Here is a 21,767-nt window from a genome sequence, read left to right as displayed (position 1 = left end):
TTCATACACCAATTGAAAGATTATATTCAAAGGTTTAGGGTGAATTTCTAATGCTTGTTTTGCTCTTTTGACCTACTGTTTATTAACAACTGGTTCATGAATGAGAGATCACTCTCATTAATAAGGAGTTTGGCTTATTCAGCAGTAGGAAGTGAACATGTTGTGTAGCCTGATTTGTAAAAATAAAACCTGTTAAGTGGTAAATATTAATGAATATTTGGACAAGAATGGTGAGATGTGACATGTTCCTTCATATTAGTAATTTGAATCTACATTTCTTCAAATGAAAAGTTTTCAGGGTGCTCAGACTATTCCAGTGTTGTAAAGAACAGGGTTAATTTGCTTATTCTTCAGGTGTGTGCCATTACATTAGACTGCATGCATGTTACAATTGGTATACAGAAGATTGATATTTATTTCAAGTACACTTCTAGCTGTAAAAAAATTCAGCAAGCAAAAAATATACTTATAGGGTTCTTTCTAACTTCTTGTTTAACAATCTTTGATGGTCATTGTATAGGGGGCCTACAGGATGGACGGAGTCTTTCTGATACATCAACAACATTGCAGGGAGCAGTCACTGGAAGAGGAAAGGCTGAAATCTTCCTTAGTATTTTGAAATGTTCACAGATGTATGCTGTGTGCTCCTGCTGTCATATGGTCACATGAGAGTACTTGCCAAATGTGAATAAAAAAATACACTTTTGAAACTTACTACCATACATGTTTATGCCTTTCAGTATAACATAATAATTTTAAATAATTGTATCTGAATGTTGGAAGTAGGGTTCGAACTATATTTATTCCTTGATGAATTCCTTGATTTGCCCCCCCTCCCCTTTTTTTTTTCCTTTTGTTAGCTGTATCCTCTAAGAAAATACTTGTATGAGAACTTTCAGCTCACCTTAAAGCTAGGTTACATGGGGAAAACATTTGAATTGGTGTACTAAAATAGTTGGCACATTTTACGTACCTCAATGCACATATGTTCAAGGCTAAGGGTTTAATGTCTTCAACAACTGGATGCTTTAAAGGCTACCCATTTGATCTTTTTCTGATGATTTACATGTGTCCCTTAGTATGACTGTATGCCTCAGTCACCTTCATGCTCAGTACCTGTGTGAGGGAAATGGTGTCCCAAACCCTTTATGTTCTTAGCTGCCCTGTTAAAATTGAGTTTTGTTACTGCACTTTTTTCTTTTCCTCCCAGCATAGCACATATTTTCTTTTCTGCATCATCTTCCTAACTGAAATATCTGTATTCCTGCCCTGGATGGAGTTCAGTGTCAGAGTGTATCTACACCATTGTAATGGCTGGATCTTCCAGTAGATGTTTTCCTGATACCACTCACTTGGCACCATTTTCTTTGGACAGCAAATTCTCTGTCTCCTATTAGTTGTATCATTTGAGTGCCCAAGAGGGAAGCTGCTTCTTTGAGATACTTTTTAAAACAGGTGCCATCAAGGCATATATTATAGACTTCTTTCTCACTATGCAAGTTATATCTGTTTTTCTAGGATTAGTGTACCTCATACCTGTCTGCAGCTCATTTTGGTTATGTTTCATGCTTAGATTGTGCTTCTCTGCTGCTTAGGAAGAAGATGAACTTCTAGGAAGTTAGCACAACTACCTCTTCCTGTCAGTAGTAATGGCTTTCTTTGAGTTTGAGGTGGAAAATACTTGGCAATAAAAACTAACCTTATAGAGGAAAAAACACTGTTTGGGTTTCAGGATTAGCTTTAGTAAGTGGCAAATTTACTATGGACTCTCCTTGGTGAAGAGATGGAGAATCGTTTAATTTGACGGATTGATCTGCTCTTGTACTCGGTGTCAGTGCCTGCTTAGTGTGGCTGCTCTGAAGCTGGGTTATCTGTGCTGGGAAGCCTCTGTCCTCCATGTATGGAGGATGGATAAGAAATAGCAGATTCAGTTTTAATATGGCCATCCTTAATTTCTCTTTGGTTTTGGTTTGTTTTTTGGTTTTGGGTTTTGTTTTTCTGATAATATCTGCCACATTATGGAAAGCTAGGGTCCTTCAAATTCATGGCCGAGGACAGGTAATCTGAGAAGGCCTTACTTGCATTGCATGTTTGCCTTAAGTGATCACATCAGTTCCAGATAGAGAGATGAAAACTTGAAGAATCTGTTTCTCCCCAGTGACCCCAGAAGCCTTTTATTTCTGTTACTGTTAAGAACCTACTGACTGCCAAAATACACATACTCTTGAGGTAGCCGAGAGAACCTCAGATTCCAGGGCCTTATGATTCCTTTCAGGATATCAGAACTCCAAGGTTTTAGTCAGCCTAGAGACATACCAGCCTATCAACGCTCTCCCATTTAATGCTTTCACTGTCCAGATTTTACAGTGAGAGGCTATGTTCTCAAAGATTTGCAGGCTGTTTACAACAGAAATCAGCGAGCCAGATCTCGGGGGTGGAATTGTAGAGATCTTTTTTATAGCATGCTCCTGAGGAAAGCTCAGAAAGCCAGATTTCATTTAAATAAAAAAATCCAAACCCAACAACTTTTTAACTAGAAAGAAGCACACAGCATCAGGGAGAGACAGCAGAAGTGAAAGATACATATACAGCACTCTCCCTACTTTCTGATTATTCTTGTGGCAGCCATCTCAGTCCACAGCTCTTTTGTTCTGGGCCTCATTTTTCTCTTCTGTTTTTAAGGTTTTTTTAGAAGGGGAAGATGAAGATTGTTTCCCTGTTCTCCCTATTCTCCAACACTCTAATATAAGACACAAATCTTAGATGGATGTAACCAGACTGGTTACCTGCTGGCTTTTTCATCTCCCTATAGAGCTGGGCTTCCTAATTGCCAGTATTCCTACAGGGAGGATGAGGAAGTTCCAGACAAATTTTATATATATATATATATATATATATATATATATATATATTTTTTTTTTTTTTTTTAGGGATGAGCTATTTCTTCAGACTCCTTCAGGGTTTCTTCCAATATGGTGCCTGAGTTGCACCTTTCAATAAGAGATTAGTCTAAAAAAAACAGATTTAGTTCTCTAAATCTAGCTTGTCTGTGTTAGAAACTCAGTCCTATTAGGGTTCTGTCTTTTTTGATATATTCCAAGGCCCTCTTGGAAGTCTGAAGTGTTTATCTGTTGCTGAAAAATCAAAGTATTCAGCCATTTCTGAGTAGCAGTTCTCTGAATATGGGTAACAAGCTGTGCAAGATTTGATGTGAAGCCTTAAAGGTGATCCTTCTTTTATGAGTGATACCAGAAACATCACAAAGAAAAGTCCACAGTCTGGAGTAAAGCTCCATCCAAACCTCTTCACCAAGCACTGTCATCTCTGATGCTATGAAGAGTGATGTGAATTGATTCTCTATCACAGAGTTGCTTTACAAGAGCATTGGTGTGATATATTTAACTACTTAAGAGTTAACCACAGAGTGTATGTACTTGTAAGGTGTCACTCAGAAGGAGAGCTTACTTTCTAGGTGATTAAGTTCTTTGAAATAAGAATTCCATGCACATCCACTTCTCCTTACTTGCCCTTCAGGTTTTTAAAAAACTGTATTTCTGGCTGAGTTAGAAATGAAATGGGGCCATGCATGCTTTGCCTTGCATGCCAGTGTGCGGAGCATATGGGAGAGTGGGACTTGAGCCCAGAGGAAAAAATTATCCAGTCTTAAAGAAGTGTCTGTACCTGTTGTGTGAATTTGCACAGTCTAAACTTCTGAGGCAATGCTCATAGAGGTAAATACTCTTTTTCATGTAGATATTATCCAGGAGGAATAAATAAGTGGATGAATCCCGAAATGAAATACTTTGGTTTCTTGTTAAGGGGCAGGTCAAATGGATAATGGCTTTAGTTGCATTTGACATTTAAAATACGTAACTTTGGATTAGACTTCTTTGCAGCAGACAGCAGAAAAGAAAATTCTGCCTGCCTGAAGGAATCTGTGATAGTTTAGCCTGCAGGGAAATGCTATTAAATGAATTAAATAAGTTCTCCAAGATGAGCAGTGCATATTTGTTGCCAGTTGTTTGTGAAGGCTCTTTGCTTCTATGATGAATTATCATTGGGAAACTTCTGTTTGGTTTAAGGTTAAATAAATTAAACTGTAGGCTTCCTAGTCCCCTGTTTACACCAGTTATAGGCCAGAAACTGCTACAGATTGTCATTCTGACTACTTTTGTTTGCATCAGTTATTACAGTGCTTGTTTGTAAATGAGGAAGTTCAGTGATTAAACTGAGCTTGCTGTCACATTCAGGCTGGTGAATAGGGCATATACTTTGGAGAAAGTATCTAATAAGCAGAAGAAGCTTTAATGCTCATGTTTCAAGGGAGGGCAATCACATATGTATTTAAAATCCCCCAAAGAGGACTTAAAATGTCTGTGATTTGCTTTATATGTGATGATTTGAACAGTTATCCATTCGATAACTTACTGTCACTTCACCTGAACTTCTTTCCAGCAGATTGCCAAACTGAGGCAGCAGCTTCAGCGCAGTAAGCAGAGTAGTCGTCACAGTAAAGAGAAAGAACGTCAGTCACCTCTCCATGGCAACCATATAGCAATCAGTCAGACTCAGGTAAGTAGATAGTTCCTTGTATTAATAGCCTCCTACCTTATCAGGGTTGGGTGAATAGAGTGCTGTTTCTTCCTGTCTTCTGTTTGTTTTCTGATGTGGTACACTGAAATGTTTAATAACCCAATACCATTGCATCTTCACTGAAATGTATCTGATAGTCATCATATAATAAAAGAAAGAAGGGTTATATCAGGGTATGGCAAGATAGCAACTAAAATATATTAAGATGCTGTAAAAGCACTTATAAGGCTGCATTTCCAGGAATACATGCTTGCTTCCAAGTCTAATTTTTGTGGTGTGCTTTCGGAAGTGTCTGCTTCTCTGGAAGGTCTTTGCTTATCAGTTCTGCAACCCAGTTTCATCTGAGCTAGTTGGAAAAAAAAAAAAAAAGATAAAGAAAAAGAAGTACCAAGGATTGGCAAGCCAACAATTGATCGGTCTTTGAGCAGCAAGCAGAACACTAACGGTCTTGTTACGAACAGACTTGTAATTCACCTCACCATGTATTTATCAGTAAAAGACAACAGCGCTCTATCACCAGATATATGAAGGAAAAATCTCATTTCAGTGTCCCACTTTAAGAATTTTTTCTGATACTTTGCTTATTGTTCAGTTCCCGGCCAGAGAGGCAATTTCTGCATGACATCGAGGAAAACAGTATTGTGGTGTTTACTTTCTAAAAAAATGCAGTAATTCACCTTGAATTTAAACTCAGCTGAAACCAATGCTTGTCACAGTACCCCATCCCTAGTGACTGGTGACTAGAGGAGCTATCAGACTACAGGATAGAAGTCTTTTTCTTCATGGTTTTGTTTAGGAATAACCTCTTGGTTGTTACGGTAGTCCAGAATCATCGTCAATGCAGACTCTTTTCTTCTAGCATAAGAGTTTGTGGTTATTATAGTACAGTTGTTACAGGATATTTTGAGAGGTTTCTAGGATATTAAGTGGAAAAATTGCTATCATCACCAGCCTGTTCTTGTTCCAGACAGACTTACTGTAAAACCTCCATCAGACATAAGCTTTAGAATGCAAAATGTGTCCAGATTATGTTGATGACCATTCTCATGTTCTGTACCTATGGACATTGTGATGTCAAGACTTCTCTCCAGCCATCAGTCTGTGGGTTTCATATCTTCCTCTCTGAAAGGTTAAGATAAGGCTCCTAGTGTGTCAGCTTCTGTTTTCTGCTGTCTTATTGCTTACCCATTTTTCAAAGTGATGTGTGAGTTTAGGGAAATTTTAATACAGCTGGGAATTTTAACACAGGCTTGACTAAGACAATTTTTGTTTTCAGGTCATTTTTGTTATAAAAATTTGCCTGTGCTCTGAATATATCAGTATTCCTGTAATTATAAAGATGCTGACACATATGAAGAATGGCTTTGGACAAATTACCTGGCCAAATTATCTGACCATGAAGCAGATTCTCGGCAGGCTGCAATGGAGGGTGTCCCATGTAGTGTCTGCTCTAGCCATTACTAAGTGCCAGTGAAACCGAAACCCAGTTGCAAGTTCTAAAGCCCAGGCAAGGTTCAGGCAATGACTTTGTGAACCTTAAGCCACTTGTAGAAAGCAGTTAATCATGTCTCATTTGACAGTGCAGACATTTGAGTCCTGATTAAATTTCACCTACAGTGGATCCTTAGCTCGGACCCCATGTTACTAACAGGCCACTATTTGAACTCCTGAAACGTTGATTCTGTCATTGTATTTCCTGACTGCCTTTTTAAAATAGCTAGTGTTTTAGAAAGAAGAAGTTGAGCTGTGATAACTGATCCTTTATGTTCCTTCTGTTTGGATAAAATCTCATGATTAAAACCTAGTCTCATGTTGAAGGCATACAGGAAATTGGTATTATTCCTGAAACTTTTATGCCTCTATAACAAAGGATCCCAGTACCTTTTGCAAAGAAATGGGTTTTGCTTTCCATATCTAAGTAACCTGTTGCACATACCACTATGTATAGTCACAGTAAAAACAGTTTTTGAGGCAGACCGAAAGCCACCTAGGATATATGCTTTGAAGGAACATTCTTTAGTACTTGGAGCTCACTCTGTTATGGCTTGTGTTCTCTGACAAGGCTCATGAAGTTTTCGGTTCTGACACCATTGTGGGAAGCCGTTGTACAGGCAGTGTGTTTTGTCAGTCAGAGAATGCCTCTACACAAGTGACGTGCACCTTTGGAGCTGCAGGACAAGCATGCGTTGGCAAGTGAACACTGTTCATGGTTGTCAGTGTAGGTACATCTGTGCTATGTTGCTGCTGCCAAGGTAAAGCTTTTGAGGTTGGCTGCGCAAGATGCACATGAACTCTTGTGCATGGGTCCTGTTGGTAACAGAGCCCCACTCCAACAGTTTTTTTCTGAAACCATATTTGTATTAATTTATGTTTGATTCTTAAAGTGATATCTTTAGAGGTCTTTGACTTAAAGTTCTGAAAAGCCAGAAGCTAATGAAATTAAAGGTTCTGAATGACTCCTTTATTTTTCGTTCACTAAAGCCAACCAAAAGAGAATAAAAGTGCATTAAGTGAATATTTCATCTGAGTGATTAAGCATTAGGAATGTTTTCGAAATCCAAACCCTTTGGATCCCTGTTAAACCATCAGTGCCCTGTGTGTTCCCCATCCCCCTTATGCAAATTCTGTAGTCTGTTCATCTGGAAAGTGCATATGGCTGCCTACTTACTGGTAAGTGAAGTACTAGACTGCTTTTATTCTAGGACACTTCTTTGAGTTAAGTAGAAGTGATTTTAGTGGCTTTTGGTTTATGCAAGCATTTCTTTTCATTTAAATTTGCCAAGTAAAAATGGTCACCTAGAAGGCAAAATTAATACACAACTTCTTAGGGTTTTTGGTACACGTCTTAGACTTTTGTCTTTATTCCATTTTCCAACTTCAAATTGTATTTCTCTTTACCTTCTAGGCTTCTATTTCCAGATCAGTCCCTATGCCACTGTCAAACATTTCAGTGCCAAAATCAACTGTTTCACGTGTGCCGTGTAATGTAGAAGGAATAAGCCCTGAATTGGAAAAAGTATTCATTAAGGAAAACAGCGGAAAAGAAGAAGTATCAAAGGTAAGCTTATATTAACATGTTTATAGTTGTTTTCCCTTCGTAATCTATAAACACGGGAAACCTTCCTTGTGGCTGAAATTAAAAATCATTTTCTTCAAAGAACTGTTTGAAAATTTTGTTTGTGTTTTAGGGTGGTGTTTGGATTTTTTTTTTTGTTGTTTTTATTGCTTTCTTTTTCATTTTTAAAGGGCTTCTGGCCAAACATACTTTGTTTCGAATGCCCTTTTTGCGGCAAACTTGAAAGTTTTTGGATGAAAAGTAAGTGAAAATTTAGATTCTTCAGGCCACAGTAGTAAGTAATTAGAGACCAGGAGATTAATTTATTTGCCTTGTTTTGCATTCTTTTTCTTAGGCAATATTTAAATTTCCTGTGCTATGCTCTGCTTTTTGGTTTTAATGTTTTTCTTCCATAAACTGAATGTGGACCATTTTACTTCCATGAAACCACTGTGGTATGTCATGGGAGATCTCCATGTGGGAAATGCTGATAGAAGAGCAGGCTTTGCTTATGTGGGAGAACTGGAGCATTGGAATTGTCGTTGAGGAGCACTGGGGTGCTTAGATGACACTTAAAATGGGAAATACTTGGTTTACAGCTACTGTTCCCAAAATAGCCAATAAAATTTTCTGCTGTGGAATAAGCTACCATTTCTTCTAATGTTCTCTAAGATGTAGGTTCTTTTCGTGTGAACGGTCATGCAATAGCAATTCAATGTATAAGCCAAGCTGTAAAACTTCAGTCGGAGATTTAAGGTTCCAAAAACTGGTATTTGTAGTTCTTCATTTCAGCAGTAAACTTTAAAAGTTTTAGAATAGTCTTGGCTTCTCCAGAGACTTAGTTGTGTGGACAAAGCCGTCTTAAGAATTAAATACTGTAGTAGTAGAAGTTGTATGCTAAGTTTGCTTTGCTAAGGCTGGCTCATCCCTTCAGGAAGGGGTGTGTGTTGTAACAGGGGACTAAGGAAAAAAAACAAACACAGAAACCCAAAGAGAAACCCCAAATCAATAAACCTTGTTGGACCATGTCCAAAAGAGTATAAAAAGGTATGTATTTCAGTGCCTCCATTGATGTTGCTTCGGCTAGAATTGTACTGTCCTACAGTTAGAGGACATTTCATTTATTATCAGACAAATTATCTTCGTAAATGTTGTCCTTGGGCTCTAACAGCTTATTGCTTGGGATGCAGTCTCCTAAATTACTGAATGTACTGGCTGTGATCCAGCAAAACAGTTAAGCACATACTTAAGTGCATTGTTGGACTGGGGCCAGAGGTGCTCAGCAGTTTATGCAACCAAGGCAATAGTGTACCCTTCCTCCAAACATCTAGCTGGGGGAAGTCTTCAAACACAAAAGAAAGTCATAAATTAGACATTCCTCTTGAAGTCAAGTCCATCTTTGTGGGTAGAGGGTTGTTTCCTGCTATGTAACTGTTGATTTCTGTGAAGTCTAGTCCAGTGGGACCTAAAGTGAGAATCCTAGCACTGTCTTTGAGCTTACTAGATCTCATAGCTTGCTTACAGAAGATCATAACAAGAGTAATTTACTCAATCTTACAGCTAGTGAACTTTCTCCCGGTACAATAATTTAGCTTCTTTTTAGCCTGGAGGAGTTGGAGAAGCTAGGTTAAAGGTTAGGAGTTACTGAACAAAAGGTCAACCATAGGAAACCAAACTTCATAAATTTTATTTCTGCCATTCTTTCTTGCTGTATTTTTAGAAAGAATTTTAAAATAGCAGTCAAAGGTAGTTGGTTGCTGTGGGTGATGTGTGAAGGATAAATTATTCTAAAGACTTGGTTATAAGATTAGGGTGTATCTAAATTTTCAGGTGGTTTCTTTTAACAGGTTTCCGCATTTACTTCACAGTTTTAACAGTGCATGTTCAAACCTTCATTTTCATGTGATCCATCCAGCTGCATAAAACACTTTATGCACTATTGGGCATCTGTATTCGTTTACCAGGGAAGGTTTGGGGAATAACATACAGCCTACTAAACACATGGAGAAGGAATATTACCTGTATTTTGGGTACAGCTCACTACCTAATTTTTTATTTTTTTCTTCAAATGTGGGCACTATTCCAGTAGCATTCTGATTCCTTCCATTTCATTTCAATAACCATGTTTGCGCTGTCCAAAGTAAAATAAAATGCATTTTAGTTCAGTTAACTTTTAAGAATTTTAGCCTAGTGTTCCTAAATTTTTCCTATTAGTCTCTCATCTCTTCAGTATAAACTTGTGATTTTAATTTATTCTTTTTTTTTACCTGCTTCTTAGTTCATACGTTAAAATAGGACTAGATATAGAGGACAAAAATAAGATTAAGGTTAAGTTTTATGGATAGATTTATGAATAATACCTGAATTGCTTTTTTTAATTTAGCTCCCAGTTAAAAGGGGTAACCACTGATACTTTCTTGCCAGTTTCATACTTCATTGCCTAGTCTTCAGATACACAAACCAGTTTAGTTTAGTTTGTAGACTTGTTTTTGGTTTTGTAGGGTATGATGTTACATACTTACTGCTTTTCTTTTTGCTGACTTGAACTTTTGTAATCCTACTTTAAAAATGTATAAATTGATTTACAATGTCTCTTCTGACTTCGTTTGTTTTGTTGGGTTTTTTAACACTGTTTTTTTCTTAATATTTTAATGATAACTAATTGTACTTTTACAGCTTCTATAAAAGGAAGAATAATCATTTAGACATTAGTCTTATTTTTGTGTTTCATAAAGATAGTTGATGATACAGTAATGTCATTATGTCATTACCTTTTAATAATTGACCGTAACGTTTAGAGGCATTGCATTGTCAGTGGTCAAAATATGTAAAATATTTAATTCTTTTCAGTTTAGCCATGTATATGTGTAATTTTTCAGATCATTCATCTTGCTTAGTTAGCTGCAGGTGTTCTTCTTTTTTCTTTCTTTCGTAAACTGAGGTAAAGTTGGCTGGTTTGAGTCACTTCTCAATCACCTCTTTCTCCTCAGGTTTATTAATAAACTTTAAATTCATTTTCTAATGCATTTATTCAGAGATCCTGGATATATTTTTCCTTCCTGTTTTATAGCTTGTTAACCAGCCTTCCAGGAAATTGTGATGGCATGTCTGTGTTCCCACCTTGTAAGAGGCATGCCTCCCAACTTGTAAGAGGCAATCCGCTTTTTGTGAAGTACTGGCAGGCTTTTGTTCTTTGTCTCCTTGTGACTCCACAATGCAAACGTTGAAGACTTGGGTACAATAAGGTGATGGACTTACTGTAGGGAGTGGGGGTAAGAGGTGTTCCCTCTTACAGAATGTATTGCAAAATAATGAAAAACGCCCCTTAGCAGGACGCAGACAAGTTCATGCATCTTCTATTCAGAAAAAATCCCCAACCATCACCAGAACTGCCTTTCAAGTGTACTGAAGTAATTAGAAATGAAGCAGTTTTGATGGACTATCATGCAGTATAAGTAAAAAGATAAATGTGTTTGATTTCCAATGCTGCTAGAAATAGCAAGGTGGTTTTATGTACCTGTCAGAAAACTTAATCCTGTAATAAAGGACTTTTTCTAATTTGTACAGATGGAGAGGATCCTCACATCTTCATATTCTTCATCTGAAAAGTCTGTTTTTTCCCAAATGTTCCTTCCCACGATACATTATGGTTTTTTGCACTTGCACCTTATCTAATGCATTGATGACTTCATTGATGCTGGAAGGAAGAAGCGGTTTCATATATCTGCCTTTGTGTTCCAGAGAACAGTTTTCAAATCAAAAGCATCGAACGCTTTGCTCTCAAGAAATTGTCTCCCAAGTAGACAGAAGGCTTGTTAAGAACAGATTATTTTTAAGGCTCCCATTGGTACATTATATCATAGCAGCATTCTTGATGCTACTAAGTAAGGGTGTTCTTGGGTTTTTTCCATTAGAAAGATCGATACTGAAAACAAAGTGGTGAATTTTAACAGTGTATTGAGAAATGCATGCTCTTGTCAAATTGAGCATTTCAATACCTTTGCAGGGAGATGATGGTAGTATGCAACTGTGTCCTAGAACATACTGTCCCACAGGGGTTGGCAGGTTTCTTGTCAGAATGCATTTGGCATAAGTATAATATATGACTGGACACTCTTGTAAAGAAACCCCAAAACCCAGCCTATAGAACACAGTAATTTCTAGTTGGTTTACATGCATTGAGCATTATGGAAACTAATAGCAGCTGTGCCAAATTAGTTGCCCTATTTCTTATGTTGTAAGGTTATGAGGATTTTGGTTTTTAGAATAGCTGAGACATGACTCATGGTAAGTAACTCCTAAAGTATGTTTTTATGTTGATCAGGTTTAATACATAAAGTTTTTAAGAAGTAGAATACTTCTAATTGGTATTTTTCATAAAGATTTTGTACTTCTCAAAACTTGGATTTGATATTAAGGAAAAGATACGTACAGAAGCACAGTAATCTGAATTAGTTGGTATTTTCTATGCCTTAAAAGTTACTTAACTTGGAAAAAGTGATAAATATTTAGCTTTTTCTGCTTGTATATATATTTAGAGGCATGTCTAAAAACATGGATGACTTTTTTGTACCTCGCATTTTAATTCAGCAGAGATTGAAATATGTTATTTGGGATATACTTCCTGACTGTAGACTGTTGTTCCTCTGGGTGTGGAAGAACATCTTTGTTATCCTGAAGTCTTTAATTATGTGATCCACTTACTGTTTTTTTCTCTCCCTGGAATCTTTGCTTTACCTGTTATATAGAGCATAGCATATGCACTTAATGAGCAGCTGTTAGAATTATAGAATAGTTAGGGCTGGAAAGGACCTTAAAATCATCTAGTTCCAACCCCACTGCCATGGGCAGGGACCTCTCCCGCTAGACCATGCCACCCCAGCCTTGAACGCTGCCAGGGATGGAGCATTCACAACTTCCCTGGGCAACCCATTCCAGTGCCTCACCACCCTAACAGGAAACAATTTCTTCCTTATATCCAGTCTAAACTTCCCCTGTTTAAGTTTGAGCCCGTTACCCCTTGTCCTGTCACTACAGTCCCTAATGAAGAGTCCCTCCCCAGCATCCCTATAGGCCCCCCCTTCAGATACTGGAAGGTTGCTATGAGGTCTCCATGTGGTGTTTTTGTTTACTCCTCATTAGATATGTGTCCTAATGCCCACTTTGAAGTCAGAAATCTGAATTTCTTCCTGGGTTTTTGCTTCTGTATTATAGGAGAGTATCTGAAATTTTGTTCTCTTTTTATCACACCTGTGTAAGAAGAAAGATGGTATTATCTACACTTTATGGATGGAGAGACACAAATCCATCAGGCTCAATAAATGTGATTCTTTCGTAACCCAGGAAACTGGATGCCATTTTAGGAATTTAAAGTGCAGCTCCCATATTCTCCTTCTGCATCTTTGAATGCTGAAGACTTTTGCAACATCAGTCCTATATAGACTGGTCATCGAGAAAAAATACCATAGAAGAGAGAGCTTGGTTCAGATGGCTTCTTGGCACTTCATAGAATTTTGGTGGCAGAGACAGAAATGAAAACACTGTTCTGCATGGCAGTTACTTTTTCGGTTACATTAATTATGATAGTGTTTTCTTTCTACAACTTCAGTCTTGGTTTTACATCTCCTGTCTCTGTGTAACAAATGATATAATGCTTCAGGTCTATCTTGTGCATTGAATAAGTCATGATGAGAATAGCAACACGTAGTCATGTTGTAACGCATATGCAGTGTCAATTGAGCTGTTGGAACAGACCACACAGACTTTTCCAGCATTTGATGTAGCAACTGTAATGTTCTCTTTATAGTTTGCTTCTTTGCTCTTAATTGAAATGTGAAATGGTATTAACTGGAAGGATCAGAAGAAGTAAAGGATCTTCCTGCCTCTTTGTCTGCCTCTTTGTATGTGGTGGTTTTCTGGATAGACTGTTGCTAAAAAGAGGAGAATGCAATGCTAGTCAAATAGGTTTCATGCCCTCATCATTTTCAAAAGTGTTGAATTTTAGTCTCTGGAACAAGTCGATATAGTTTTAGAATATATGGGAAGAGAAAAGCAATAAAATTCAAATATTCACTTGAAGCGAGAAGGAAAAAGGTGTTGCTTTTCTGTAGATAGAGCATTTAAGCTGTTCTCTGTGGCTTGGATACAATCCTCACTGAACTGGGGGGAGAAAAATTGTATTTAAATCTCACAGGCATTTTTTTCCGCTTCACTTTTAAACAAAACTGTAATTCTCATTTGATTTCTTACATTTAAAGCAGCACTGTCTTTATGAAAAACTACTTTTCTACTGGGAAGGACAGGTAGAGCATGCCAGTCTATTACTGTGAAGATGTCTACACAGTGTATTGGGGAATGGGATGTAAGATCACTCTGGCCATTGCCAACTAGGCCAGTATGAGCAGGCAGTGCTTTAGCCTTGGTTCAGGACAAAGCTTGTGGGCCTTGTGTGAGCCTGTGCTTCATCTACTTAGTTGCCATTTTGTCAGAGGTCACCTCCAGAAGTGAAGAATGGAATGTAGAGGTGTGCTAAAGAATTACAACTTACTAGCAAAATTTGGATAATTTCATTTATAATTGTAATTGTTGGTTGTTACAGCAATAGTGTGCCATTGCATTTGACATTTTTTCCTTTTATCCAAATGTGATCTTTGTCAGGGTATTTGTTTTTCTTTCAGAGTAAGAGTGACCTTTGTTGAAAATTACATTACAAAGTATAGAGATTGATTTACTGGGGAGGTTTGCTTTTTAAAACTAATATAAAAGCATACTGCTAGCATATGTTGAAGTGCATTCTGTTGTTAACTTTCCATTAAGAGTATATAGTTAGCTTGGAACATCTGCACATTGTCCCAGCATTCAGTGTAATTAATCTATGATGTGCCCATTGTACATTGCATTATTTTCTTGTGTAAAAGTTATTTAAAAAATGGCTTGTTTGCTGTTCTTGAGACCTTGCCACATTACTTCAGTTATGAGTGCTACAGGCTCACATTGCTTAGTAGTTTGATATTTTCTCTGTAACCTGAGTTGCTTGTTTCTCTTGCAGCCTTTGGATATCCCTGATGGTCGAAGGGCCCCATTACCTGCTCACTATCGTAGTAGTAGTACACGAAGCATTGACACTCAGACTCCATCTGTCCAGGAGCGCAGCAGCAGCTGCAGCAGTCATTCACCATGTGTCTCTCCCTTTTGCCCTCCTGAATCTCAGGATGGGAGTCCTTGCTCAACAGAAGATATACTCTATGATCGTGATAAAGGTGAGAGTAGAATGACCTGCCTTTACCTATGGGAGGCATGTGCTGTCCTGCTTTTACAACTACCTTCATTTTATTCATTACATCAGTTTTTGTTTTTGTTTGATGCTTCTGGAGGGATTGAGGATTTATCTTAAAATTGGTTTTGTTTGTTTACATATCTTTTTCCCTCTTGTTTGTGAAACTTCACAAACATCTTCCATAAATACGTCAGAGGAGCACAGCAAACAGTCTTAACTATTTATGAAGATTCTAATGTGAAGAATTCAGATTGTAACATGTTTATGTTTAAAAAAAGGTTTCAAGAAGGCTTGTGGTAGACTGTATGTATTCATCATGGGTGAGTTACTTGCTGATCAACATGGTGATGAAGTAATTTTTGGACTGCTTTTTAAAGTACTCTGCTTCTGAACACTTGCGTTCCACTTGAAGCTATTTGGTGAGGTGCTCAGATATGAGCTTGGACAGTCTGATGGGGAGTAATTACTTGTCTGTGTATGTTGCATAACAACCCAAAATTTCTTAATAATTTATGTGTTTATATGTCAATATCTTGTGCTTTTTTTTTTTTTTCCAAAGTCTGTAAAATGTCGTTTGGTTTTGTAGAGGGAGTAAACTGGAGCTTACATGTTCTGACACAACATGTAGTATGAAAATACAGGCACCAGTGTAAGAAGACTTGATTTTTTGGACAACTGTTAGCTAATGAAATGATCCTTGAGCTTCTTGACAGCTAGTTGGAAACACCGGCTTTAGTTTGGAGGGATACAGGATTTGTGTAAAACATGCAAGCTAAGAGTAGTTAAGTTTCACAGAGAAAACAGGATTTTAAAATTTAATTTAGATTTACAAATGAGCTAAAGACAGCACTATATTGAGGTTGTAAGTAAGGTTAAGCTTTTGCTGCAAGTATTGTCAGTTTAATAATTCTTAAAGTAACTTGGGAATAAGATTGGGAGCATCAGGAGAAGTACTTGGTTTCTGAAAAGTATTGCTTTCCCATCTTGGATTTGAAAGAAAGTAGTGGAAAACAAATCCACCTGCCCAAGTCCTGGATTGTGGGTGGCTTGTGTAAGTTAACCACTTCAAAGCAAAGTCGTAGCTCAACATGATAGTTGGCCAAGCTCCAAAAATAACAAAGGTATCAGCTCCCTCCAGACTTCTCTTTCTTATGGTATGCATGTGAACTGTAGTGTGTTGTCAAGACTGAATCACTATAGAGATATCCACTAAGGTGTTAGCATACAAGGAAACGTCTAGACAGGTTAATTTGTTCATATTTGTCCTGATAACAAGTATAAGTTAAAAAGCAAGGAAATGAAAAGAACAATTCCTTGTGCAGTTAGCACTCAGTTATCATAGTAATTGGAATTTTCAGTTGTACTTTATTGGCAGTAGTGTATCTAACCTTCTTAATGCTTTTCAATGGTTATAATCTCCTGTCTTGGATTTTTTGAACAGCTAATTGGAATAAAATTTACTGCTGAACTTCACAATGAATAGATATTTATTTGTGGATTTTGGCTTTAGAACTGGCTTTAATGCTAGGTTTGTATCAAAAGCCTGCTTTAATCATAGCATATAGGTGATGGTGATAAACAGCCAGCTTTGTAAAGTTAAAATAATTGCATTTCTAAATTAGTTTAAGGTAGTTCATACTGTGCTTATGAAAAAGCTTGAAATGTTTATCACAACTTTGTTCTTTAAGGACAAGATAGAAAAATATGTAGTTGTTTCTAAGAGAAAGTAATTTCTTCAGAGGTTGTAAAAACGTAATCAGAAAGGCGCCTTTTGCTCTCAGATCATTAAGATCCCACAGGCCAATTGTTCTGAATATTATCTTATTAAATATGTTAAATATTTAATAAGTTAAATATGAGGGATATAGGTAGAAATTACAAGGGAATAGCAAGCTTTGAGAGCTTATTAACATCTGTTGTCAATGTTAACTGCTTTATGAAACAAAACTCAATATTTTTCACACCTTCATTTTAAAGGTCTTTGTGATGCTAGAATAAAACTTGTGAGTTTGCTGTCAGGCCTGTTAAGTTTTGAAAAAGTCGTTGTATAACCAAACACAGACACTTTAAACCAAAGATATTTTTCTGATACTTTTCTCAAGTTGAGGTTTTATTTCCTCTCTGTGGGAATAACTTGGCTTTAGCATTTAAAAAATATAATTATCAGCTTTATGAATGCTCCTGAGTGTGTTGCTGAATAGGAAGGGGAGGTTCGTAACTTCAGTGAGACACATGAGCAGTGAGAGGAGCCAGCACTCCGTACAGGCACAGCACTGCTTTACATTTCTAAAGCATCTTCTATTTATTGTGCAAAGCTCTGCTTTGGCCTGAGGCCCTAGCAGCTGCTGTTTGGACTGTATCAGCTCTTTGGTTTACCTTTTCTGTGAGAAGCTTCTAAACCTTTTGAATGTTTCAAAAAAAAGTGAAAACTAAATTTCAGAAAAGGCCCACAATAACTGCTCCAAATGGAGTGATGATACTGAATGGTATTGATTGGAGCAGAGAGGGAAGGGTGGGAAAGAAGATGTTTTAATGGCACCTGGCTTTATGAATTTGTTTTGTAGTATCAGCCTATTGCAAGGTAAGTGACTGCCTTGCTGCATTAAAGCTACTGGTTTCACTAGATCAGTTTTATGAGATTCTGCTCCATAAGATTATAATTCAGAGTGCTGCACAGCATACTTAGCAGCTGTGACAGAGGTAAAGTTTAAAGGCATCCTTAGGTACAAGCAGATGAAATTCACCTTTTTTTGTACAAAAATAGATGGTATAAGCTGTTTTTCAAGGATTTTGATTTAGATGTTTTTGTGTAGCATTGTATATTTCCACTGTTGTTAGCAGGCTGTTACAAACAACAGTGAAGGTGAACTGAAGATACATTTTAACTTCTGGGCATCTGAGTCATAGTTTTTAAAATTAAAATTCTGTGTGAAATTTTTGCATAGTTTTAAGAAACAGGTATTTTTGAGTACCAAAACAAATCTCATGGCTCACTGGCAGTGTTTCTTGTTTCCTTTAAGTTTTGTCACTTAAAACCCTGTTTTACAGATTCTTTTTCTTCTCATATATGCAAGGTACAATTTGTGATATTAAGTCTTCTGCTTAAAATAGTATTTTTAGTGTTTAATTACAATCTTGAACATTTTCTAGATAACAGAATACATCCATTTTGGATATTTATGTTTATAAATTCTGTGTAAGGCTCCATATTGTCTGCTATGTGGTTATGGTAACAAAACTCACTTTAAAGGTTACATCTGTTAATCTTCAATCATTGTCATCTTAATGAAATTCGATTAGTTGACTGAAATACGCCAGCAGAGCACACCCTGCTGGTGGAAGGGTGGAAGATACAGATGTGTCCTCTGACACGAAGGTTCCTGCTCCCCAGCCTCTGAGACAGTAAAAAAACATGTGTAAATGGCGCAGTTTGAGAATACGCATTTGTAGTGTCATTAAGGATCAGTACTGTGACAGTTTAGCACTTAAGAGTTTACAGGATACACAAGTGGAGACTGGCTTAAGCTGTAAATTCCACCTCTTGCTACTTCAATTCATTGCGTGTTTGCCCAGTGCCCTTTTGTTCTCACACTGCTGCTGTACATGTAGAACTAGCACCAAGCTTATACATGTGAGCCTCCTAATAATCACACATACTTTTCAAATAGTAGTGTGGTGTGTATTTGGTCAAAATGAAAGGCTACTAACTCAGAAAACTGAAAGCAGGGAGGGTAAGGAGAGCAACAGAATGGTTAAATTATCCCATATAATTTTTTTTCAGTTGTTTGACAGCTGTCTTATGTAGGAAGTTTCAGCCAGACAGGGATAAATAAACTGAAAACTTGATTGAAAACTGAACTGGCTAGACCAGACTCTAAATCTTCCAAGAACTGACTTTGAATTCCGTTCGATTCTTTCCTTGGATGTATTTCCAGAGTTTTCCACTACTTGGTGGAATGAACAGTAGCACATTTTATGTCTCAAGTTTTTAAATAGAAACTTGGATCTTCAATTTTAAATATTAGAAGGAGGAAACAAACTGTCTGGGTTCTGTTAATGATTTCTGAGTTTGGAATGAGCTGTGAGGGCCAGCAGTGGAAAAGTGCCAACAGGACCACCATGCTCCCAGCTTGGCAAATATCCGTGATGTCTCTAAGCTTTTTCTGCCTTTGTACAGTAAACACCTAAAATTCTGTAAATAGAAGTTCTGTGTTCACTCCACAGCAAGAAAGAGCTTCAATAATCAATACACTACTGAGGTTCACTTCAACTGGAGACGTGCTTGTTTTTTTTTTCTCGTATCTTTCATAGTAAATCTCCAAAGGGAAGTGTGATATTCAGGCTGGTTTGTGTCTCGTACGGGAGATGTTTCAAAACCTCGAATGATTAGCCTTTGTATTTGAGTCATGGTTATTAAGAAGTTTATGTAGGTACTGTTTGTAAGCTGTTAAAGACAAATTTAAATGCTTCAGTGAATCTAGATCATAGTGCTTGAGCTTTGGTTGGTTTTCCACTGTTGCTGAAAAGGCACACGTGAACAACAGCAGAATAAACAAAGGTATCTGAGTTTAAAATGGCAAGGTACCCCATATCGGTGGGAGGACTCAAAAGGAGCTAAAGCAAGAACAGTTATTTCTCTATAAATAAGGTGTGTTTATAAGTTAGGGGATCCTTCCCCCCTTGCTATTTTGTTTCATTTATTTAATTGCAAGCCCAAGCAAAGATTAGGAGTCACTGATAGTAGCCTGAGATAGATGTTGCTCTTTGAAAAGGTAGAAGCCACTGCAGAAGGCTACTTTTCTGTGAGTAATTATTTTTATACATACTTTATTTAATATCATGGTGTCAAGATGAGTGTTTAAAGTGAACTCTTTCACAGTATTAAATTTTCAGGTTTTTGTACTTCTGTCATCACCAGAGTTGAGCCTTCTCTCTTAAATTTTCCTGGAAGTATAAAGAAATCTGCCTATTGCCTTGGATCCTAGATCTTTGCACCTTTAGTTCTAAGTGTGTCTAGAAGAATATACACAAGACAGCTAGGCTTCTGAAGAATGTCTGTATCATGTAGTTAGCAGTGATGAGAGAATTAAATAGTGGCAGCTTGATTTTTGGATAATAAACAGCTTCACAAAAGCAGCTAAGGTTGGGCATTGTAATGTATCAGCACCTGTGTTACAAACGTGTTCTGTTTTTTGCAACTTCTATTCAGTAAACTAACAAAGTGAAGCATTATGTTTAAGATACATGCTGTATACACACATCTTCAATACTTGTGTTTACGTGGTGAGAAGGCATCATTACCACTCATAGTTCTTCTTGCATGTATTATGCATATTACCTTGTTCATTTATGTTTTTGGAAGTACATAATAAAGAACATATTTGTTTCCAGGACCACAGCTCTGCTTTGTTCCGATTGCAGTATTCTGGATAAAAATATCCTCCTGTTACGTGTTGTTATATGATAGATTACCACTGCACTGAAGCTTTTATTCAGAAGAAATGTGCTATAGAAGGGTGTAAACCTGCAATAAAGGAAGCATTGTTGTGGAAGCAAACCAGCATAGTGGCTAAATTGTGAAAAAAGGCATCTTGTTTGGAAATCAAATTTAATTAAAAGCACTCTCAATCTCTAGTAATATAACTGCTTTAAATTTTCAGACAGTGGGAGTAGCTCACCGTTGCCCAAGTATGCTTCATCTCCCAAACCAAACAACAGCTACATGTTCAAACGAGAGCCCCCAGAGGGATGTGAGCGAGTGAAGGTCTTTGAGGAAATGTCGTAAGTAATGCCTTTTATATCAGCTGGTATCTGCAAAGCAGTAAACCTGTTTACTGAGCGTGTTCAACTGCAGATGAATAAACTATTCCAGCTGATGAGTTTTTCAGGAGCAAACTATTCTTAGAGTTTGTACAGAAGAGAAGTTGAAGTGTTCACGTTGGTTTGAAGAGGAAATGGAGTCTTTTATGCTTGAACTCTTTTTGTGCATTTATAAAAGGCAACAAAAATCCAAGCAGAAAAGATAAGGTACATTTAATTTCCTAAGCATTTATAAACTTCTTTCCATATTCTTTTTTATTAACTTTTTAAGTGTTTGTGGCTTAAAACAAAAACTCTCTGTTATAATTTATCAGTTCCAAGCATAGGTTACATTTCGATACATATAAAACCTATAAAATGAAATGAAACATATTTAGTGTTTGTAGATGATAGTATACTTATGGCATGGACTTTGCTCAATAGTTTTGCTGAGCAAGAAATTGGAAATTAAACTCTTGGACATCACATCTTTTTCCCCTAGACCCAGCAGTATTTGAGCACATGCTGTCAAGGTTGCGTGCTTAGCTCCTGTGGATGAAAGAATTAAGGAGGGGACCTTTCTTGCTCTAACAGCATTCATTGCCCCGTTGGATGGTGAAGGAGCAATGCTGGGTTATGGAGGAAGCCTCCAAGACATATTACACAGTGTTGGAAAGGAGAGGTCTATTTCATGGAGGTTCTCAAAGGGATTTAATATGACTAAATGCCTTGTTGCTGCATTTTTTTAATTCAAGAAGAATTTGTGCTGCTCTAAATTACTGCAGCATTTTTTCACGTGCATATGTGCTGCAGATTTTTCTTGCTGGAAGTTGCATGTTTACCCAGTAATTAGTAAGTCATTTTTGTGACAGTGCTATTCTTAATGCTGTGGATCAGTTAGCTGACTACCAATATGGAAGATGTTTGCCCCTCTGTCCAATTAATCCCATTCCTTGTCATTCACATTTTAGCAACGTGTAGAACCACAAAGTTAATGATGTAGGAGACATCTTGGATGGCCAGGTACATAATCCTTTTTCTTGT

General features: G+C 37.2%; 1 protein-coding gene across 5 annotated transcripts in view; it reads left to right on the top strand.

Moving 5' to 3' along the window:
• The window catches only part of GLCCI1 (glucocorticoid induced 1), a 56,358-nt gene that overhangs the window by 31,664 nt on the left and 2,927 nt on the right, over nt 1–21,767 (top strand). For 2 of the 5 annotated variants that reach the window (XM_057432526.1, XM_057432524.1), the window contains 4 exons: nt 4,459–4,572; nt 7,499–7,651; nt 14,697–14,907; nt 20,585–20,705. In XM_057432526.1, the coding sequence (XP_057288509.1) occupies nt 4,459–4,572; nt 7,499–7,651; nt 14,697–14,907; nt 20,585–20,705 (599 nt within the window). Of the gene's footprint in view, nt 1–4,455; nt 4,573–7,498; nt 7,652–14,696; nt 14,908–20,584; nt 20,706–21,767 lie in introns of all 5 variants that reach the window. The other 3 variants (XM_057432523.1, XM_057432528.1, XM_057432527.1) reach the window with 3 other exon arrangements.

The sequence above is a fragment of the Pezoporus wallicus genome, unplaced genomic scaffold (genome assembly GCF_028554395.1).
Source record: "Pezoporus wallicus isolate ANWC-B61680 ecotype Strahan unplaced genomic scaffold, APGP_CSIRO_Pwel_v1 scaffold_2584, whole genome shotgun sequence".
Classification (NCBI taxonomy): domain Eukaryota; kingdom Metazoa; phylum Chordata; class Aves; order Psittaciformes; family Psittacidae; genus Pezoporus; species Pezoporus wallicus.
This window is presented reverse-complemented; position numbering and strand designations above follow the sequence as displayed.